The following is a 21375-nucleotide window of genomic DNA, read 5'->3' as shown; positions in this document are numbered from 1 at the left end:
TGGAAGTACGCATTCTTGGTTCCCACCCCAGACTTGCATGGGAAACTGGGGGTGGGGCTCGGCACCCCGTGTGGTGCTGAGCCCTCCTGGGGAGTGGGAGCCCCTGCTCCCACAGACCTGAGGAAACCATGCACGTGGCAAGTGAGATGAAGTTTCTCTCAACTGGTAAGCTTAACTTGAACAACACCGAGCCAGAAAGATGCATTGATCTATTTAAACTGAAAAAAATATATATATATCTGTTTGCCAAATGAAATGGGAAAAGTCTTGTAATCAAACGTAGGGTTTGTTTGGGACGCCGTCCGAGGTCGTGATTACGAAGCCCCGAGAGGGATGGCAGTGCTGGCTGGCAAAGCAGTGAAGGCATGGCGGGGTCTGGCACGGACGCGGCCCTGCGTCCGGGCGGAGGGGACGAGGAGCCGGAGAGCGCGCTGACGCGGGCACGCGGGGACCTCGGGCTCCCGCGTGGGAGGCGAGCTCCGGACGTCGGAAGTCGGCAGCAGCGTTTTCAGAGGAAGCAGAGTCTCTTTTGATTCCTAGGACCCCTGGGAAACTGCTTCGTCTTTATCCGTCACTGCCTCACGGTCAGGCTGGGACGCGGGCGGGGAGAGGGGGGTCTGGGCGGAAGCTGCGGGGATCGTTTTAGTCGTTTGCGGGTGCTCCTGAGACGGGTTCATTCCCGTAGAGTCAGGGAAGGAAACACCCTCTGGTTGAGTGTCAGAGGTGCAGTGGGAGCTCACGGACAGGGTGCGCGCCCGAGGCCACCAAGCCTGGAGCTCCCTCCGCAGCTGGGGTCCCGGTGCGGACCTCTGACGTCAGGCCTGGCCAGGCGTTCAGAGCCCAGGAGGGCCAGGGACAAGGAACTCATCAGTCCTCTCGAAATCAAAGCTAAAAGCCAACCACAGTCTTACGTTTCGGACAGCCTGGTGGTAATTGGTTTAAATTAAGGTCAGGTTTGTATTTAAGGCTTCCAGGAGTCATTTATTTAGGGGACAGTCTGGTGGAGCCAAGAAGAGCCTTAGGCTCCAAAAGAAAAATGCCCTGGGTACCCCTGGCAAGGACGACAGCCAGAGGACAACAGCCAGAGCTCTGACGGCCTGCAGAGTAGCTAACCGAGGCTGGACAGCCAGCCCCAGGCGCTGTGCAGTCAGTCAGGGCTTCGGGCTGCATGGGGCATGGTCTGGCTGAGCAGAGCATTTTGTAACTTGACATTTCTGTCGATTTCTCCCCTTCGGAGCATTGAAAGTTGTCCATTGAACAGTTGCCAAGGAGGAATAAAGAGGAAAGGTAAATTCTTCCTTTTCTAAATACAACCTGAGATGCCTTTAAAGAAGGCACGACCTCCCGGTGGTCAGAGCGAGGGTGTGGCGAGTGAGTCCCCTGGGTTAACCAACCAACCGGCTAAGGGACCTCAGACCAGTCACTTAACTTCCTAAGCCTCGTTTCTCACGGCAGCTGTCTGCATAAAGGTGAAATGTGAGTGAAGTGTAAAGTCTGAAGCTCATAAAATTGGCATAATGTCATCTACTTTGCTGGATTATTGGAAGGATTAAATACAATGGTGCATTTAACGCACAGAAAATGCTCCAAAACTGGAAACAGTAACAATCAGATCCAAAGCACATTTACAAAAAAAGAGCTTAGGGACGAGCTTGCCTTTTGCTTTTTTTCACGAGCTGAATTCCAAAACGTGGGTCTATGATTAAGTCTCTAGGATATTTGCATCAAACTCATAATCCCAATTATCCAGCTGATGAATCATTGCTTGTCTTACTTTTCTCCTACTCTTTGCCATCTGCTTTCAGTGGGATAACCAACCATTCATGTGCTAAAAAGAAGGAAACAGAAGGTTAATCAAAGTCGATCCATTTTTCTACCTGCTAGCAGCTGTGATAAAAGGTTTATCAAGAAGAGTTCACTGGGATGATAGAAAAGTTCTGGAAACTGGCTCGTGGTGACGGTCACACGAGACTGAGAATACGCAAAGTTGTGAATGCCACTGAACTATACACTTCCAAACGGTGAAAACGGTAAATTTTATGTTGCATACACGTTGTCGCGATTTTTTTTTTTAAAGACGAGACCAACAGTACTAAGCCGGAGCCTTTGCTACGTCCCGATGTTCACCTCTCTTTGGTGCCCGCACCCTCGGCCACCCATCGTACAAATAGCTGGGGACACCCGAAGGCAGGCGGCCTGCACAGACCTGGGAAAGCCGGAAAGGGGTGTCTGCGTGTTCCCCACGCCGCTGTCGATTCTAAAAACCCATCGTAACAGTTAATGGCTATTTTTTTTTTTAAGCCGAAATAATTATATGTGCCAAACTCAGCTCAGACTGATTAAGAGTCAGAGTACAAAGGCTGGCCTGGCGGTTTGAAAAGTCTAAAGCGAATTTATGAGATCAGAACTCTCATTCCAGATCTGTCTCTCCCAAGCCTAGGGCAACTGTGTGGCTCGCCCTCCCCGGCTTTGAAGTGTTTCTCTGCCATGAGGCTGTGGCCACCCACCCCTTTTTCTAAAGGTGGAGTCCCACCACTATCTGCGATCAGTTTCTGGGAAAATGGGGCTATCGGCCAGAAAGCGAAATTCCTTTCCTCCTTTGAACTGCAAAAACCCTTGTTGCCACCCCGCCCCCTCCACCCCCAGGCTGCGTTAACATCTGCGGTCAGATTGGAGGCTCTCGCTCTGGGGTTCCCCACTGGACTGAGGCAGTGTCTGAACTTCCGGGCGCTCATCCTCAGAGCGGGGCACCCCACCCCCCAGCCCCCGCCCCCCACATATGTGCTCTGTTTACAGATGAGTTTAACTTCATCGCCAGATTGAATCATTCCATTTACAATTACATTTCTGGGTTACAAAACATTTTGCCTTTTGAAGTTCAATGTCTTCCTTAAACAAACACACCCACACATTAAACACGCACACACCCTCTTAGAAATTCAGCACATTTACAAAAGGGAGGTCTCAGCCTTGAGAACGCAGGTGCTCTCTTCCATTTATTTCTTCCAGAAAGCTCTCAGCTCTTTTCTGAGGCTACGCTGAGTAAATATCCAAAGAAGCCAAAGATTAGGGATCGTATTTACCCGGCTATTATCCTGCGTTGCCGTTTACCTCTGCTATTGAAACCGTGTCGTAACGCCACAGCCACTCGCTCCTGAGTCGGGTCCCATGGCACGCTTCCCTCATGTACCCGGTTACGCTGTGCGAGAAGACGTGTCTGCCCGTGGGTGTCGCGAAGCCGACAGAACTTGTTCTGCATTCACGCGCTCCCATTCGACGAGTCGGTCGTGAGTTTGCTACGCGACCACGTTCATATCCGTACGGCGACCAATACGCGCTCGAGTCTAACCGGCGTGTGCCCCCTCTCGGACCCGTGCCCATGATATCTCACTCCGTGAACACAGCGATATGTTCTCTTGGGCGTTAGCGTGCTCACGACACGGCAGAGTCACCAAAGACGACAAAAGAGCAAGGGGGGAATGGAGTGGAAGACGCACACAGCTCTTTCCAAGGCCGGAGCTGCCTCGGCGAAACCTGAAGAAAAGGCTTAAGAGATCACGTACCGGTCCGCGCAGGACCAGTCGGAGCGCCCGCCTGCTGCTGTGTGACCTCGGGCGTTAAGTGATGGCGGCGCCCCTTGGACTGCTGAGAGAATCAAATGGGGTGACACACGCAACCCGCTTAGCCCGGTGCCTGGCACATCGACAGCACTCACTGGAAGCTTTGAGCAGTACTGGCCGTTACCGTCCTCATGACTGTTACCGACGCCACCACTGTGATTCCCGCCTGCCCCTTCGACTCTAGAAATCTAAAAGTGGTAGGAATCGGTCTTCTTGGTTAATCTCCAACAAAGTGTTACTTACCTGGAGAAGATCGGTAGATAAGGCTACTGCAGCATTTAAATAAAATTCTTAACCTAATGTGACAAAAGTGTGTGCATAAAATGGCAAAAATGGAGGTGGCGAGTATGTGATTTAAGACGTAAAAAAAATATTTGAAGCTCTGTTTTGTTTAAACTGCTTTAAGGGAAAACGTGGAGTTTAGCCATCCCGCTGGCCCCAGAACTTAATTAAGCTAAACATACATTTATGACTGCAAGAAAGGAGATTAAAAAAACCGAACACGTGTTACTTGACATATCGTAATCTATGCGGTGGGGTACAAAAATAACTTGATGATGTTATTAAATCCTTGAGATATGTAAATTCTGAGACTAAGGAGACATTATTCTATTTTTTTTTTAAACTTTGATGTCAAGGTGAACTATTAGGTAAAAAAGAAAATTGGTTTAGGTGTGATGATTCCTTAATCTAGTTTCTTTAGTAGTGAAGTTACGTAATGGTCAAAAGGAAAAACTTTGTTTTAGAGATAGTTGAAGAGACTCAGATAAACACTAGAAGGTATCTTGTCACTGATCTCTCAGGAAATGACCAGGTGAAAGCAGGAGAAATCTCCCTGTCTGCGCTCACTGGCGACGTTTCAGACACGGGTGAGTAAGCGACTGTCTTCAACTGAATTCGCCTCTTCACCTACACTCTGCTCTGCGTCTCTCCTGCCACCACTATTATTTCACCCTTTCTTGGTGCCGCGTCTGAGCGTGAATTCATCAGCATTCCTCATTTCCGCCCACAGAAGCCTGATGCCTCAGGGTGCGAGGCTAAGGATCTAGGCGGAGAGCTTTGGGGACAGTGACATCTGCTTTGCTAACCTGTTTCTGGCCCACTGCCAAAAGCACGCCTTGGTAGCCACGTGTGAAGAACACCACCTGTAAGGACCATTTTTGAAGATTTTACATTGCTTTCAAGAAGCCATCAAAAGAGCTGAAAGAATATCCTCTACATTCCTTTTAAAAAGGAGCGAATGTGGACGTATCTAAGGCCGGAATCAGTGGTAGGCTTCTTGGAACGAGTCTACTACAGGACACTGGCCTGGGAAAAGGGCCCTCACCTCAAACGAAGCCAAACTCCACACACGGCACCTCGATGGCCAGCCGCACCTATGGGAGAGGGCTCACACGTTTACCCAGCAAGTTGGAAAAGGCGGTTTACCGCTGTTTATTAGAGAAAACGACCCGAATGAGGGCCACCCGCCGGAAGCCCACAGCAACGGGCGCCTGCAGCTCCCAGAGCGGCCGGCCGGACTGCGTGAGCCCCAGGCGCAGCGAGCACCACACGGCTTCGCGGACGACCGGCCGGCGTGGCTGTCAGACCCCGAGGACACCACCGTGTGATCGCTTTGCTCTGGGCTCTACTTTCCTGGTGTGTGAACGGGGGGCGGGGGGGGGACCACCTAGCAATTAGGTGTATTGAAGCGACGGCCCCCATCCTCATCCAGCACTCCTGCCCTGTGTCACTGTCCCTTGACCTTCCCAGCCTAGCGGATCTCCTTCTGACAAGCCGTTTGCAGCAGACGATCTGAAATCCCTGCGGCGGGGACTTTTGAAGCCCAGGGTTTCAGAAGCACTGCTCGGCTCTGAGCAGCATGACCGTGTGGGCACAGCCTGTCAGACGGGGTTCCTGACCTGCCCCCTGCCACACACACACATATGAAATGCAGTACCAAGGTGGACAGGCTAAAAGTCAAAATTCTGTTTAAAAGTTACTTTCCCAGAAGCTTTTCATCATCTTGACTAGCAAAAATTACGTTGGTTGCACTTAGTTATTGGAACATTGAAATAAAATAGGGAAAAAATGGAAAAATATCCAAGGATAACAGAGCCCTCTGGGTTGAGTTTAGCAGAAGAAAAGATGTATGGTTTCCTGGTGAAGGCAGACTTCCTTCTATTGGTAGAAAGATCAATATGCCATGTGGCTTCTACCACCCAGCACTGTAAAATTTACACGAGATGCTCACCAGTTTCTAGTACGGCAGTTCGCAGGTCTCTGCCTGATGTGTTAAGAAAACACCACAACCCACAGGAATCAGTTATTCCTGGTGTTCCAGAGTCAATTTACTCTGAAAATCAAAAAACTCCTACTCTTTCCATGAGTGCATTTCACTTATAAGACCCAACAAGTTCTCTTCTGTTTATCTGTATCTTCGAAATACTGACCTCATATTTTGCATCTCAAATTCTGTTAATCTATCTGTTTCGTTCAAAGTTTGACCTTTCCATTTCTATTTAGAAGCAAAGAACATCTGAGTCGCTATTTGTGTGATGCCTATAGAATGCTACCTGTCTCTAGGAGTAGACCAGAAACACCTGGTAACGGCATCTAGCTAAAGCAGGCTGCAGACCTAAGACCTGGTGCCTTTCAGTAGGTGCATATCGACAGAGCCTTGCTGAGGGCCAGCGTCTGCCTTATTTACTGAGGTTCGTACCCTCAGCTCATCACCCTCCCCAAGGACTCGCCCCCAGGCTGCCTCACCTGGTCATCCAGTGGGTGCAGAGTTCAAAGGCAGCTGGCCGGAAGAGGAGGGGCTGAAACCCAGGAGCCCACAGTTCCCAAGCCCGGTGTCCTGGTGCAGGCTGCAGTCCCCGCGTGGGCATCTTTCTGCATTCCACCTCCGAGAGGGGGCTCCCTTCTGTCATCCTCACAGGATGCTACAGCCCTCACATAAATGTAGGGCCTGCGTATTATTCTTAGTTATTTATTTTGTGTCTCCAAAGTGCCTGGTCAGCAGTAAGCAGTCAATGAATACTTGCTGAGCTTAAATAAATTAACGTGATCAACAACTAGCAATACTTCTTTTTCATTCTACCAGATTATTTATGAGTCACTAGCCTGAGGATATGAACATAATGCATTTTAATGAGAGTATTCTGGACAGCTATTCCGACCCTATGAGGGTGATAAGGTGCCTGGGAGAGGATGAGACACTGGAGGGAGGAGGCTCAAAGTGGAGTGTCGCCCAGACCTGGTCCTGCTGTAATTAAGCCCCAGGAGATGACTTCCCTTACAGAACAAAGCACGCTCCTGACTGCCGCACGTCGAGCTGCAGACACCACCTCTGACCCCAGCGAAGGGGAAGCACTGGCCACGTGGACGTTCGCTTCCTAAATAGCTTCAGTAATTTAACAGCGTGGCTTGGTCTTGCATTAATACAAATTATAAAACGCCAGGGACGATCTGTGTCACTACACCTCGTAGAACCCTGGTCATGCGGAGTGTGATCAACCCACGTCAAGTTGGAAGGAAAAGCTCCACGGAGAACACGCAGCGGCCCGGGGTGCCAAGGGGATGGCGTTAGCGCGAGACCACGGCGAAAGCTCTTTGACCAAAAATGGGGGGGGGGTGGCGCGGGGGTCCAGACGTGGGTGTGGTGACGGGGAGGGAGCCGGGGCAAGTGGCAGGCGAACACGGGCGAACCTGCAAACCAGACAGCTGGGCGGACGCGATGGCAGGAAAGCCGAGCAGGGGCGGGAACGGGGCGCGGGGTAACACAACGCCCCCCTCGCTGAAGGCACTTGTCTTTCCAGAAGAGCTTCGCCGCAAGGGTTAGGCCTGCGAAACACTTGGGAAGGTTTCTGTGACATGAACGTTTTCCAAACGAGGTGAATAAATACATACCTGTTCCCTTTCTAAGCATCATCCCTTTTTTTATGGATGGAGAAATATTTGCCCTTTTAAGTATATTTTGAGATTTCTGTATTCACTCACTTAACAAATATTTATGGACGGGCCTATGTACCGAGCCCTCTTACAGGTCCCGGGGGGTACAGCCTCACACAGATTTTACTTTACTGGGTAGCATAAACCGTCAACCAGTAAATAAAATGTGACATCACGTGAACGTGTATCATCGAGGGAAACACAGAGTAAGGGGCTGGACAGTGACGGGGCAGGCCTCCTGACAGCAAGGGGCAGGGGGAGGTGAGCTGCATTAATCAAAGACGATCTGCGCTCATCCACTTTTGGGCACTCCGTCGAAAGCCCTCTGAACGATCTACTCCCGACAGCTCAGTTCTGCTTGCTAGACGCTGGAAATCGTCTTTTCCTTTAAGAGGTCTGTGTGCGGAGGTGTCCTCATAAGTCACTGACGCGTGTAAAGTTTCCTCTGGGGTGGGCGCCGCTAGGCCACGCTGCGCATCCTTCGCGTGCATCCTGGTGCTGCTCCATGCAGAGCCCCTGCACACCCAGCGGACACAGACGCTGGCTGAGCACGCAGGACCGGTCGTGTGTGCATGCTTACCTCGCCGAATGAAGTAAATAAAAAGCAGAGAGACCTCTTTTAAAGAATAAACCTAGGGATAGCCAAGAAAACCCGCATGCGTGCTCTGTTCGATGGCAGCATCGAGGGATTAGCCAGGTTGCCCGGTTAAATGGTAACCGGACGTTTCATAGCTGAAGGTAACGACTAATTTTTAGTGCTACAAAACAATGTAAAATGCCTCTTCTGTTTAAGCTACTGTGTATCCATTTGGACATTAGAGAAAATCAATCAGGTGACGGGAACCAAAGGTTTGCCGCTCTGAAGCTGCCTTTTTGGAACATTGATTTTGACTTATTTATTAAGAAACAAGACTCAAAAAGAACCTCTGACCCTCCTCTTCCCCGCCCAAGAGATTCAGATGGAAGAACCTGCTTCGGGAAGGAAATCTTAGGATGCCGGCCTCAGCAGCCTAAGGTGAGTTAGGCGTGGGACACAGGGGGGCTTCAGGCAGCGGCCCGTTAGCTGGACGCCCCGCGAACCACGGTTTCTGAGTGGCCCGGCAGCAACTCGCCTGCCGTGTGTGTCCCGCTGTTCCTCCAGTGCCTGTAAATCACTCATTCCCCCTTCTGAGATCTCATACACGCCCCATTTCCCTCCTTCTCCTTCGTCCGAAACGTCATATGTAGACCCGACGTTGCCCGGCTGCCTTCGGAACACTCGTGCTGGTGCGAACTCCCCGTGTGCGTGTATTAAAAGCTTGACCGCCTCCTGTTAGACCGTCTGTTACTCTGATCGCCGGCGGGGCTCGGGGAACAGTGATGGTGGAGGGAAAGGGTTCGCTTTCGGCCTGCAGACATGCGGCGTCGCACAGTGGCTGCCTACGCAGCTGTCTTACTGAGAGTGTCAGCTGTACTTTCGCCGGCAGGACTCGGGGCTCCCTGACCGTCACGTCTGCGCCGCACACACGGCACCCGCGGTGAAGCCACCTGCTAAGCGCATGTGGCCTCTCGGGCTAGTAATCAGGCCATTAAAAAAATTAAAGCTCCGGTGCTCACTGCCTAAAGATGCCGCGTCAACTGCACGCTCATCCTGAAGAACAGACAAAACCGTCTGCGTCCGTTTGGATGACTGTGTCGTCCCGTCGGCGGGAGCCGGCTACAGCCAGAACGAGTCCGCCTGTGATGCGGGGTTCCCCGGCAGGAGCTCGCCGGGGAGACGGGCCGCCTGGGGCTGACGCGGCCCGGGCCCTGAGTTCCCTGACCTGGGCGCTGCCCCAGGTGAGTTCCGCACGGCGGCTGCCTGGTTTTAGGACAATGGCCGCACTCCCTGCTTCCCTGTCCCTACTGCGTCCTTCGTAACCTCGTGCTCGGCTGGCCCCCGCTCCTCTGCTCTGACCGGTGGGCCCCACCGCTCTCCACGGTACAAGGGCGTGACCCCCTTCCCCAGCCGTGGAAGAAGGAACTCGGGAGCTGCCCTCGACCTCGACACCCTCTCACTCCCTCCCACACCGAGTCGATTCCAGGACCGGCTGCTCTTGCTTCGTAAACGCCTCTTAAATCAGAAAACCACTGCTCATGCCACCGCCGGCCCCCCGGGCCCGGCCCCCCCCTCACCGGGACCGCTGCCAACCGCAAGGGGCCCCTTCCTCGGCGGTCGGTGGACGCTGTAAACCACACATCGGACCTTGTCGCTCCCGCCGTAAAAATACTGCCTACGCTTTGTCACGGTCCTCAGAATGAACGCCAAAGCCCTGTGGCAGGGCCCGCGAGGCCGCGCGCGGGCGGATGCCCGTGGGCCTCCAGCCTCGCGTCGGGCCGCGACTCTCGTCGTCCACGTACGCCGACGAGCCGCTCGGGGCCCTCCCCACGGGCCGTGACAGTGGCCCCAGGGACGGCTGCCGGGAAGCCGGGTGGCTGGCACGTGGAGCTACGGCGGGGTGAGGACCATGGGCGGTAGGTAGGGTCGTTGCTGAACATCTGACCCAAGAGGCTTTCTTTGTGTTCGTACTTTCCATTTCAGGGACGTTTCACGTTTGCTGAGGCTAGCGCAGCGTCCCCACGCACCCCGTGGCCGGTCGGCGTCCTCTGTCACCTTACACCGGTGCGGCACACGTCACAGCCCCCCGGCCAGCGCTGACTCACGTCGCACTTTACTTGGATCTCCTCGGTTTTTCTCTGGCGTTCTTTCTCTCTCCCAGGGTCCCACTCAGCGTCCCACGCCACGTGCCCTTGTCACGTAGCCCTAGGCTCCTCCGGACTGTCACCCTGCCCAGCGGACAGGTCAGGGGCGAGGAGTTATGCTCCACCTCCTTGGGGACAAGTCTCTACATAAAGTGTCCGCAGCTCCTCTGCATGAGGGATTTGTCCCTTCTCCCCATTTATTTATTCATTCATTCGTTTGTTCGTTCAATCATTGGTGTCAACATGGACTCACGGATATTATGTATTTTGTACTTTGCATTGGTTTTATTCCAACACTTTCTTATGTATTTGGTCCCTCAAATTGCTGCAGCTGTGGCCATTGGTAACTCTGTTTTAGTGGACACTTGGCCCCCCTGGACACATGCCCCATCGCTGTGTGTGTTTCTGAGCTCCTCCTTCTTCCCTGACACTGTAAGATGCTCCGGGCGCAGACTGCACGCCCGGCCCTAGGGTCGGCCGTTCCTCCAAGGACCTCCAGTTCCTTGTAATGGGAAGCGCTGTGCAGCCAACATCTGGGTGCTGGGTGTGTTGAACGCCACCAGGACTAAGAAGGTTCCTAAAGTGAAGAGTAGTTATCACCGCAGATCGTATTGCTCTCCTTGGGGTACAGAGAGGACCTTTTGGAATATAAACCACGATTCTCTGGTTTGTTTCTTGAATAAGAATAATATGCAATAAGTTAAAGGAGATGCTACAGAATACAAGGTAGGCTAATTATGGCAAAACTGAATGTGTTTTGAACACCAGAAAGCTATGAAGAAATGTAAGCTATTGGTTTCAATTGGCTTCAGGTAAGGCTCTGAGGACTTCTAGTCTCTGCTTCCATGAGTTAGTCTGGCACACACAAAACGAACTGAGAGTTTCACCGAGAATCGACTCATTTATCTATTTCTTTTATTCTTATCTGATGTCGGGTCCTTTGAAAAACTTCATAATTACTTTGTATCTCTACTTCCACATTACCTTTGGCCAGCGGGATATAAGAATAAAGCTAAGAGGTTCTCTTCTGGAAAGGAGCATAGAAATAAAGCTGTTTAGTATTTTGGAAATAACCGCTGGAATGCTAACATCTTGGATGTTAACCTTTCCTTCCCCTCACAGAATTCTCTGTGCAAAGGCCGGAGGGTAAGAACACAAGGAATGCTCTATCGCGGGGCAGAAACACGAGACTTAATTGGGCACCGTGCTCATTTGGCTGTGGTGAGAATCTTTCTACGAGAACCACCATGACTGAAAATGAACCACCATGACTAAAAAATGAACCGCCATGGCTAAAAATGACCATAAGCTAAGTTGATGGCGTTGCCACGAAAGTCTAAAGGGGCTCGCATGAAAGCAGATTGAGGATAATTTTATGGAGGACCAGTGGATGGCAGGCAGGCAGGCCTCTCCAATGTCAACGGAAATGGTTAGGATGTGACTTCAGACTCTGGGGGTCATTAAGGCCTCGGGCTCACGTCACCTGTATCTTCCACGTTCTAAAGACTAACTCAGTATCAAGTCAGAATTTAAAGACAACTTTAAAGTCGAGACTACAGGCAGCGCAAAAAGAGAATGACCTTGGACACAGTTAATTTATGTATAAAAACGGGACGATAAGAACTATGTTATAGGGGATTAAATGAGAAAGCACATGGTGTGCGGCAATTTTTCGTTACGTTCACTTTTTTCCTGGTTATTTAAAGATAAGTATAATCTGAACCTAAAAATTTGATAAGGATACTCAAGAACTTTAAATAATATGAAACACTATAAGCAGTCTACAGAGGAGGATAAGCATCCTCACATATGAGTAACTTACGTCATTCAAAAAGTAGTAAAATAATACAGCTTCAATCCCTAAGAGCCACAGAATTCCACCCTTTCATCTGTTGTAGTAAAAAGCAGTTCTGCTTCCTAGTAGGTACAAAACACTACCTCCGTGCTACTCACACACTGTGCCGTACGTTTATTTTTCCAGAAAACCATACATTTTCTGAAATGACTGTATCGAAAACTGAACTTTGGATCATGTTCACCACAGCACACTTAAAAAATATTCTAGCATATATTTTTTTCAAATGGTAAAATGAATGAAAATACCATATCATCGTGGTTTCTTTTAAGCCAAAACTTTAAGTTCTCTTATTACTTAGTAATGCGATACTTAACATCAACCAGAAAATGCTGTAGGGGTATGGAACGGATGGCAGAAAACTTAACATTGACAACTGAATACAAAGAACTCAACCTCACCCCAGAATTCTTGGCAATTAAGAAAGTTGGTTTCAGCCAGGTATTGCCATACCGTGCTTAGTGGGGGATTAAGCAACTAAATGTTGTGCCTATAACATACATCTTTATACGCTATGCGTGTGTTTAAAACTAGATAAAAATGTAAGGTGAGTCTCGATGCTCTTTCTATTGCGTCTGTCACATCGATTCTCTCTCCCCTTCTCCCTCTCTCTCTCTCTCTCTCTCTCTCTCTCTCTCTCTCTCACACACACACACACACACACACACACTCACCCCTTCAGAAATGGACTGAAAACAGAACGAAGGAGAAGCAGATTAGAAAGAAGTGTTTTGAAGTCAAATCACGTTTTCTCTCCCCCAGGGAGATGAGGTGACTTTCCCAGGTAACTTACGGATGGGAAGGAAGCAGCACAGCCAAGAACGGCAAATCCAGTCCTACCGCACCACGTGACCACTTTCTTCTCTGAGGCAGGATATATACTGCCATTAATACTACTCTGTTGTCTTTAAATGGCGTTGCTTAGCGTGTAGAGGAAACAAATATAGACTTTTTGAGAAAAGCTTCTGTTGCTGCAACTTAACATTTTTCCTGTGAGGCTCCCTCAATATTCTGATGTTAAGAGTTAGCACAGAAACATGGTTGCCCGGCAGAAGCCGTTAACTGGTGGGTGTGGGGCGAACCACAGGGAGAAAGGAAGCAGAGGAGCGCTGTGTTCTCCGGGGCTTCCTCACACTGGGTTCTGGACACAGCGAGGCTCATCCATCTGTGGAGACTAGAGGAGACCAAGGGACTTGGAGCTATCGACAACCATTCTAAAAAAAAAGGAGTAATCTAAAAGTTCACCTGTGTAGTATTTATTATTCAAAGATCAACAGTATTATATATTTTATTTATTTGAATATGTATCATTCAAAGAGCATGAGTTCAATGCATAGGTAGGTATTCTGACTCCAAGAAATGGCTGGGAGTTCGTCTGAAACTTAAATCAAAAGTAAGGAGGTTAATAAAGTTGTCATTTGGTCAGAGAAGTATAAAATTTGAAGGCAGGTACAGTCATCCTTCTGTATCTGTAGGAGCTGGGTTCTAGAAGCCCCGCAGATACCCAAATGGAAGATGCTCGCGTCGCTTAGTCTGCCTTCCGTATCCATGGGAACGGAAACTGCAGATACAGAACTCAGGCGACGCGGAGGCCCTACGGCATTCTGTTTCTTTACCTTTGCTACTTAATATAATTGTTTAGGTTAACCTGGTAAGTAAGCAAAACACATACAGCACCTAGAAAAAATTGCATTTTCATGACAGAATAATACGAACTCGATCACTGACGTGTTTCTATCGTAGTTCTCAGTAATGTCACCAGTCACTCCTACGGATACCCCGGTGCTCAGACTGCGAGCCATCATTTATAACCTTCCTGTGTGGGGGACAGGCCGCGCACAAGAAAACGAGAAGCCGCTGCTGGTCGTGTCTTACAAACCCAGCCCCATGATGTGACAACAGGCATGACCTCTCTGCGCGTCCCCCATTCATCTCTGACGTGTAACGAATCAAGTGTATTAATGAGATATGACAGAACAGCATTAAGGCACACACTGGGGTTTAAAAGCTGAACCGTTCTATTGTCGCTGGTAACTGGAAGCTGACTACTTTATCATCTCCGGTTTGAACCATGGTCTTGTTTTTCTCTCATGAGTGTGTGTGAATTTTAGTGTGGAAAATATTAAGTTTCTTAACACAAAATATTTCATATAAAAAAACGGAATTTTTAGAGAGTTTTTTTTTTTTTTACAACATTCTTGGAAGCAGAGTAGAAAAATATACCAGCCAAAAGACAAACATTGAAAAGGATTCAAGTTTTTTTTTTTTTCTTTTGATGGAACCACATGTAAGCTAATATTTATATGCAGGGAGCATTTAGACCCTGGTCCCAAAAAGGATAAACTAAGCACAGCTACGAGGAGAATGTACCTAAGAAAAAGTTTATGCGAGAAAGCAAAGCTGAAGCGTCTCTTTTGATCACAACTCACAGTGGGTTGTCGAGACAGCTCCAAAAACTACCGGCTAAAATGCGTACGACTCAAATGATCCGCTGCTTACTATTATGAGCCAATTAATTTCACTGTCACCCGAGTTTGTGACAGACCCTCAACCAGGTGTCCTGCTCCACAAACGCGCGTGAAACAGCACAGACGATAAAGAGCTCGGTCTCTGCTGTTAGTCACGGGTTCAAATCCTGGGTCTTCCGCTCGCCCGCTGCCCGTGACTAGGGCCAGGAGCTGACCCGCTCATTCTCTGTGAAATGGGGATAATGATAATGCCCACCTCACAGGGTTGCTAGAAGTTCAATCAGTACACAAAAACCATTTCAAACAGTCACTAGATAGCGCAGGGGCCAATAAGGGTCAACTGGAAAACTGAGGTGGCACCAGCAGCCCCCATTCCTTTGAGGGGTCACTTCTGGGACCTGATCCACTGATGGAGGCAGAAGCGATACTGGCAAAGGGCCGCTGGGCTGTGCAACATAAAACCGTCGGGCCTCTGGGCCGGCGACTTGTTTTACGGGCTTGCCCGGCGTGGGGCAGGCCGAGCCGCGTGGACGCGCTTTCCCAGACCGGCAGGGGGAGAGCAGGTCCCACAGGGCCGGGCTCTGGTCACCGAGGCCGTTTCCACCACTCCACCTGGGGCACTGACAGCGCCCCTGCCGCACAGCGCGCACTCGACAGACACCGGCCCTTCTACAGGAGCGGCTGCAGGGGAGGACCTGGAGCACTACCGAACAGATCGGGCGAGGAGACACACATTCATGCCCAGGGCCCACTCAGCTCCCGTGGCGAGTGGGAGTCTCCCCAACGCTGGGGGTTATTTCCCGAATCCCAGGTTCAGCAGATAGAGGAATAAGCTGCCTATGTAACTGTCCATACACTGAAAGCACCCGATAATATCCGCAGCTTCCGTGAAATATTTCTGAGAACATTTTATGAAAAATCACGATGGCCCACGTCCATTTAAAATTGAATTTTCAGTGAAAATACTTAAATTTTAAAATTAACGCCCCCTCCCCAAAAAAAATTACATAGGAAAACAAGCATGGCGATGACTTAAAGAGAAGAGTTAATTAGGTTCTAACTTTCTGGCAGGTAAAAAGTCCAACCCGATGCTTTGGAATTCACAGCGAATGTGTAGGTAAGCTTTTAGAGAAAGAAATAAAGGAGTAAGAAATAAATGAATTTTTTTTTTCAGCTAAAGAAGTACATTGTGATCTATTAAAATATAAAGGTAAATTTTCTGAGACTCTGTGACAAATTTACAAATTTACGACAAACTTAACAACTTCCACTTTAGAGTGTTAGTAACATCTTAAAAGCTAAAGTGTGAAATTTTATCCTGGCATGTAAACAAATTGCAGTAGCTAAACACTTATTTGTTATTTGGTTTTCAATAAAATAGAAATGAACATTAGAATAGAAATACAATACGAATTAATTTGTTATTTGGGATACAATGAAATAGAGGCTCAGAGAAAAGTCCATTGCTGAAGCATCATCTCTTTAAAAGAAAAAATAATGTATGGAGAAAATATGAAACAGCTGTCATTAGAGAGGGTGCAAAAGCCTAACTCGAGGGCTAACGCCCAACCACAGGGCTCACGAAGCCTCGCGGGAAATCCCCCAGGAGGCCCCGTGCTCCCGGGCTTACCTTGCACCATGAGGCCGGGCTCCCTGCCCCCGCCGTGGGCCAGCATCTCCCTGCGGTAGCGGTCCCCGGCCGCCCTGGGGACAGAGCACACTGTTACGGGCACCCGCACACGCGGCCTGCTCGGCCCCCGTTCACGCTTGTCTTGAGGTTCTCAAAAGAAGCCACGCTGATGTCATATTCAGAAAAAAACTGCCACCATGAGACAATTTGGGCTTTTTGCTTTCTTGTTTCTAAAAACCTACTTCTGATTTGGAATTTATGCTAATGAGTAAAACCAGGGGTGATATATTTCCTGTAAAAGGTTACCTGTATTCTTAGCTGTTTCGTAGCAAGCAATCTCTCTTTATCAAAAGTATTATTTAGTTTACGTGTTATAGGATAAGTAAAATAGTATGTCCTATTTTCCATCATCTTTAGGATAAAGTGGGATTTGAAATTATGTATGGCATTCTTTACTTTCATAAAAGAACTTGAGATGCGACCTAACAAAGAACAATAACACCCTGAAATGAGTGGAGAAAAAAAAGCTGGCAGGAGAGGGTTAACGGTACCAGGAGGCCTTGGCTAAGGAAGGCGGCTCAGGGAACAGACACCTGACTAAGGAGCGTGTGGGAGGTGGAGGCGGCGGCAGCTTGTTCTCATCTCGCCGCTGATACTCTGCCGGCTGGGTTCTGCGAGCAACCCTGGAACACCACGAAGGCAGGTTTCGAAGAATTTTTATAGACAGAAATTCTCCAAATTGATGCTACCCGGACACAAGCTACATAGTGCCACTTTTTCATAGTTTATGGAAAATGCAACTCCTTCAAGGCACATGACTGCACGCTAGGATGACATAAATTCATTTTGATGTTTTCGTTCCATTATTTTCGTAGCATTTTACACATGGGTGTTTGTGTGGCCGTGATCGCTAATCAGAATTTTTGATAGCATGACTGTATCAAAAAGATGTTCTCACCGAACACTAATTTGGGTTCCACCCTGAAGTCAGCACTAAGGCAAAGTGCCACGAAGCAGGAGACATGGACCGGCAGGAGGCCGGGCCTTCTCAGGGGACAGGGCTGCCGAGGGGCCCTGCCTGCCACCAGCCCACGGGGCTTGGCGTCCCCGCCCGGCTGCCCGCAGCTCCCCCGGCCCACACTAGACTCCGGCCTCCGCCTGGCTCAGCTCCGCTGCCCGGCTTCCTCACGTCAGCGTCTGGCCTGGTGATTTTTCAAAAGTGGGATCAAAAAGGATCTTTTGACAGAGCTTAGAAATTTTCTAGTCCAGTGAGCATTTTTACGAGCTTACTTTTACATGTCTATAAAAATATGACCACTACATGCCTGGGCAAGAATGCATATATAAACAAGACATAAATACTTGGAAATATATCCATGTAATACTATGTGGTTTTCTAATAAAGTGTAGTTCCTTTAAACAAAATAATATTTTGTCTGTTTTATAGAAATCTCCAGTAAAAAAAAAATTGTAATCCCCAAAACTGATTTATTATAGTCAATTTTGGCTTTAGATCCTTTGAAAATAACAAAATCTAAAAAGCAGGCCACATGTCCACAGTGTGCAGAAGACAAAGTAACATGTGAGTACCTCCCTGTAAAACACTTAAAACATTCTGTTACATCGGATTCAAGTTCAAAAGGTTTTGGAACTGAGCGTGATTATTAACTGCTGAGAAAATCTAAACCTCAGGCAAACTGTACGAAAGGCCGAAGGGCCGCATTGGGAGCTGTGGGGGGAGACGGGACCAGCAATCAGCAGCCCTAGAGGATAAGCCCACTCCACCTCGTTAACTACAAAGCCTCGAACAAAGAATCCATCCTCTCTGAACCTCGGTTTCCGCTCATAAAGCGTATGGGCTCTGCCAGGGTGGCTGCGAATGTAGAACAGCATGCCCCGTGGAAACTTTAGGGCCCTCTGGAAATATAAGATGTCATCGTTGAGAGACCACAGGACAGCAGGGAGGATAAGGCCCTGGTCAGGGCTACCTGCCAGATGCGCAGAGACGCCTTCCCCGGTGCGGTGAGGAGAGCAGGTGCTTTCCGTGGCTCCCAGACCAGGCGGCAATGAGCGGCCTGCTCTCAAGGGACGGCCCTCCTAAGGACTGGGGACACCAGATGCCCCTTCTGTCAGAGGGGCCTGCTCCTGTGCTTCTGCCCTGACGGGAGACTCGTGACAACCCAGGGGGACGGGCCCTCCCCGCCCCCCGGCCCCCAGGCCCTGCCTCTCCTGGGCGGGTGGGGGGGGGCGGGTGAGGGGGACCATCTTGTCCCCAGCTGAAGTTTCCTGGGGGAGTCATGAGAGGCCCTCACCGGCTGGTGTGGAGAGCTTCGCCCCGGGAGGGCAGAGTCCCCGCAGACTCACGCACATAGGGCAGGAGCCCGCACTGTCTAAGCGGGGGGCTGTCCCCCTTCTCAGACTCCCACTGACCTCCACGGAAAGGAAAGTGCTCCGAGGTCAGGCGGGGGGAGAACTTTCCAGAAGAAACAGACCTCCGGTGTCCAGCGGGGCTGCTCCCGAGGGAAGCAGCAGCGAGCCCGCGGCCAGGCAGCTCCGAGCAAACGAGGTGCCCAAGGTGAGGACGCCCGTCCCGGCGACCGGGAGCATGGGGAGCATGCAAAGCTGGGCAGAGCCGTCTGGCCGTCGCGTGCAGACGCGCAGGGCCTCCCACGGAGGTCTGCGGGCGCGAGGGCCAGCTGCCTCGCCCGCGTCGCCGTCGGCAGCCGGCAGGGGCCACGGGCGCTGCGGCGTGCGCAGGACGCACGCTCTCCGGGGCCTGCGAGGGGCTGTGCCTGAGCGGCCGAGGGTCCCAGAGCCGGACCGGAGGCAGCGGGCTCGGGGGCGAGCGACGTCGAAGGGGATGTCTCATGACAGGCGCACCACCCGCCGGCCCTGGTCACCTGTTAAAAGGATCCCGCAGAAAACATTCCTTCCACACCATCGACGCGACCGCCCTGGACATCAGGTACGAGTAATACTTGGCGCCGTAGCCCACGAGGTGGCTGAACCGCAGCTGCCAGGCCTGTCAGGACAGAAGCACAGACGGGGGAGAATGACATCTCTGTGTCAGACATGCATGAGAACACCGTGAAAGCACAAGGAAACCCGTGAACGTTTTCATTTAAACTTCACCCTAGAGGGCTGCGTCACTCACGATATTAATATTTTTTCACACTTTACACCCTGAAGCCTGAACCCCCGGTACCTCAGAACGGAACCGGGTTTGGAGGGTGCTCAGGTTAAACGAAGTTGTTAGAGGGAGCCCTCGTCCCATGGGTCCGACGCCCTTAGGAGACGGGGGACGCACGAGGACAGGGCAAGGCGGCGGCCGTCTGCGGGCCGAGGAGGGAGGCCTCCAGAGAACCCAACCCGACACCTAGTCGTTTTCCACGCGCTTGTCACTGCCGGGGCTCATTCCCGTGTCAGTGGCAGGAGTCACGATGACCAGGCAGAGCTGGACTCTCGCGCCCGCTCCAGCCCCTCTGGAAGGCCATTGGCATCCGAAGACGAGACTCCAGGCCCGACGATGACGTTGTTACTGTGAGCACGGCCACGTGAGAGATCGTGGAAGAGTCTCTTCACTGGAGAACTCTTTTCCTGTAAACGCCGTTCTTTCTCTGCACCTGACAGCTGACAGTCCCTACACTTTGCTCGGTTATCGGGGCGGCGGGTGGGGGGGGGGGGGCTTCCCAAATGCGAGGCAGACGCGCCCATGGCACACGCCTTCTGCACACAGCTACGACAGCTACAGGTGCAGACGCGGTCCCTGCAAGGCATGCTGACAGCTTTAACGTGTTTACTTTTCTGCAACAAACAAATCGGACACGCGATGATCCACTGTCTTCTGAGGGATGCTTTATCCGACACGCAAACTTCTTGAAAAACGAATCGAAGCCTAAAATAGTTTTAAATTTTTTTAAATTTTTATTAAAATTACTGGGGTGACCTGGGTGAATAAAATCAAGTAAGTTTCAAGTGTACGATGCAACAATACGTCACATGTGTATTACATTGCGTGTTCGCCACCCCAAGTGGGATTTCCTTCTGTCCCCAAATATTTGACCCCCTTTACCCTACCTACCTCCTCGAGCCTGAGTTGTTTAACTGAGATGATCACTATTTAATAAATCTTTTAGCTACCTAGAAAATAAAGTATGAAGTAATAATCCTCGCCACAAATCTATAAACTAGATAAGCAAATTCCGCCTGACTTATTAAAGGACAAATGTTAAAAACCATAGGTGATTCCTTGATCACGGGGGTGTGGCACAGCTCCGAACACGCTCCGAGTCCGATGCCCACTGCACGGTGACGGGGACGATGGAGTCGCCGTGCTGGTTACTCCAGTGCGGCCCACACTGCTGGGGCGACGTTTGCCCGGATTGGGCGAAGGCGCCGTTGTAAAGGAAAGCGTCCAGGGCACGCAGACTAAGGCGGCACGTGAGGCTGTCGGGGCAGAGGTGGACAACTGTCCTCATATCCGCTGTCCCCGCTTTTCAACAGGATGTGACAGGCAGTAAGGCGGGCGCCTTGCCAGTTGTGCCCATGAAGGAAAGAGTTGTGTCCCTTCCTCCTTGTGGCACCATGTTGGGTCACCGCGGAAGGTGCGAGTCGGGCCACGGGAGCGCCACACGCCCAGAGCGTGGCCTGTGAGCCCCCGACCACCGTGCTGGCAGGGTGCGATGCGGGGTCTGTTTCAGGAGCCAGACCTGGATCCTTCCTACGTCGCCCCAGCCGCAGGGGCCGCCGCCACAGAGCACCATGCAAACACGAACGGCGAGGAGCCAAAGAGCTGGACGCTCACCTGCGGCCTTGCCCTGGCAGGGAGGATGTGGCCGCACGTGCTCCGGGCACACGGGGACCCGGGAAGGAGCGAGGGGCCGAAGAGCCGGAAGCTCACCTGCGGCCTTGCCCTGGCGGGGAGGATGTGGCCGCACGTGCTCCAGGCACGGCGGGGGCCCGGGAAGGCGGAGAAAGGCTTTACACTCCGTTTGCACGCGAGCGGCAGTTAGACGGAAGGCAGGTCGCCAAGGACCACCTACGGGCCAAATTCCGTTAGGACAAACTCTGAATAGCCAAATGTTTAGTCAAAGAATTGGGTCCTTTTGGAATTCACACCGTTTTATTTGGGCAAGGGCTCTATGGCAG

General features: G+C 50.8%; 1 protein-coding gene across 4 annotated transcripts in view; it reads right to left on the bottom strand.

Annotated features, from left to right (window-relative positions):
* LOC107520897 (mitochondrial intermediate peptidase) overlaps positions 1-21375 on the bottom strand; it is a 152915-nt gene that overhangs the window by 6594 nt on the left and 124946 nt on the right. For 3 of the 4 annotated variants that reach the window (XM_036228458.1, XM_036228461.1, XM_036228460.1), the window contains exons 17-18: positions 19128-19249; positions 16228-16301 (exon numbers count right to left, since the gene is read on the bottom strand). The exons of the other annotated variant lie outside the window; for it this stretch is intronic. In XM_036228458.1, the coding sequence (XP_036084351.1) occupies positions 16228-16301; positions 19128-19249 (196 nt within the window). The remainder of the gene's footprint in view (positions 1-16227; positions 16302-19127; positions 19250-21375) is intronic. 4 annotated transcript variants of the gene reach the window in all.

Source organism: Rousettus aegyptiacus, unplaced genomic scaffold, assembly GCF_014176215.1.
Source record: "Rousettus aegyptiacus isolate mRouAeg1 unplaced genomic scaffold, mRouAeg1.p scaffold_m13_p_11, whole genome shotgun sequence".
NCBI classification, from domain to species: Eukaryota; Metazoa; Chordata; class Mammalia; order Chiroptera; family Pteropodidae; genus Rousettus; species Rousettus aegyptiacus.
This window is presented reverse-complemented; position numbering and strand designations above follow the sequence as displayed.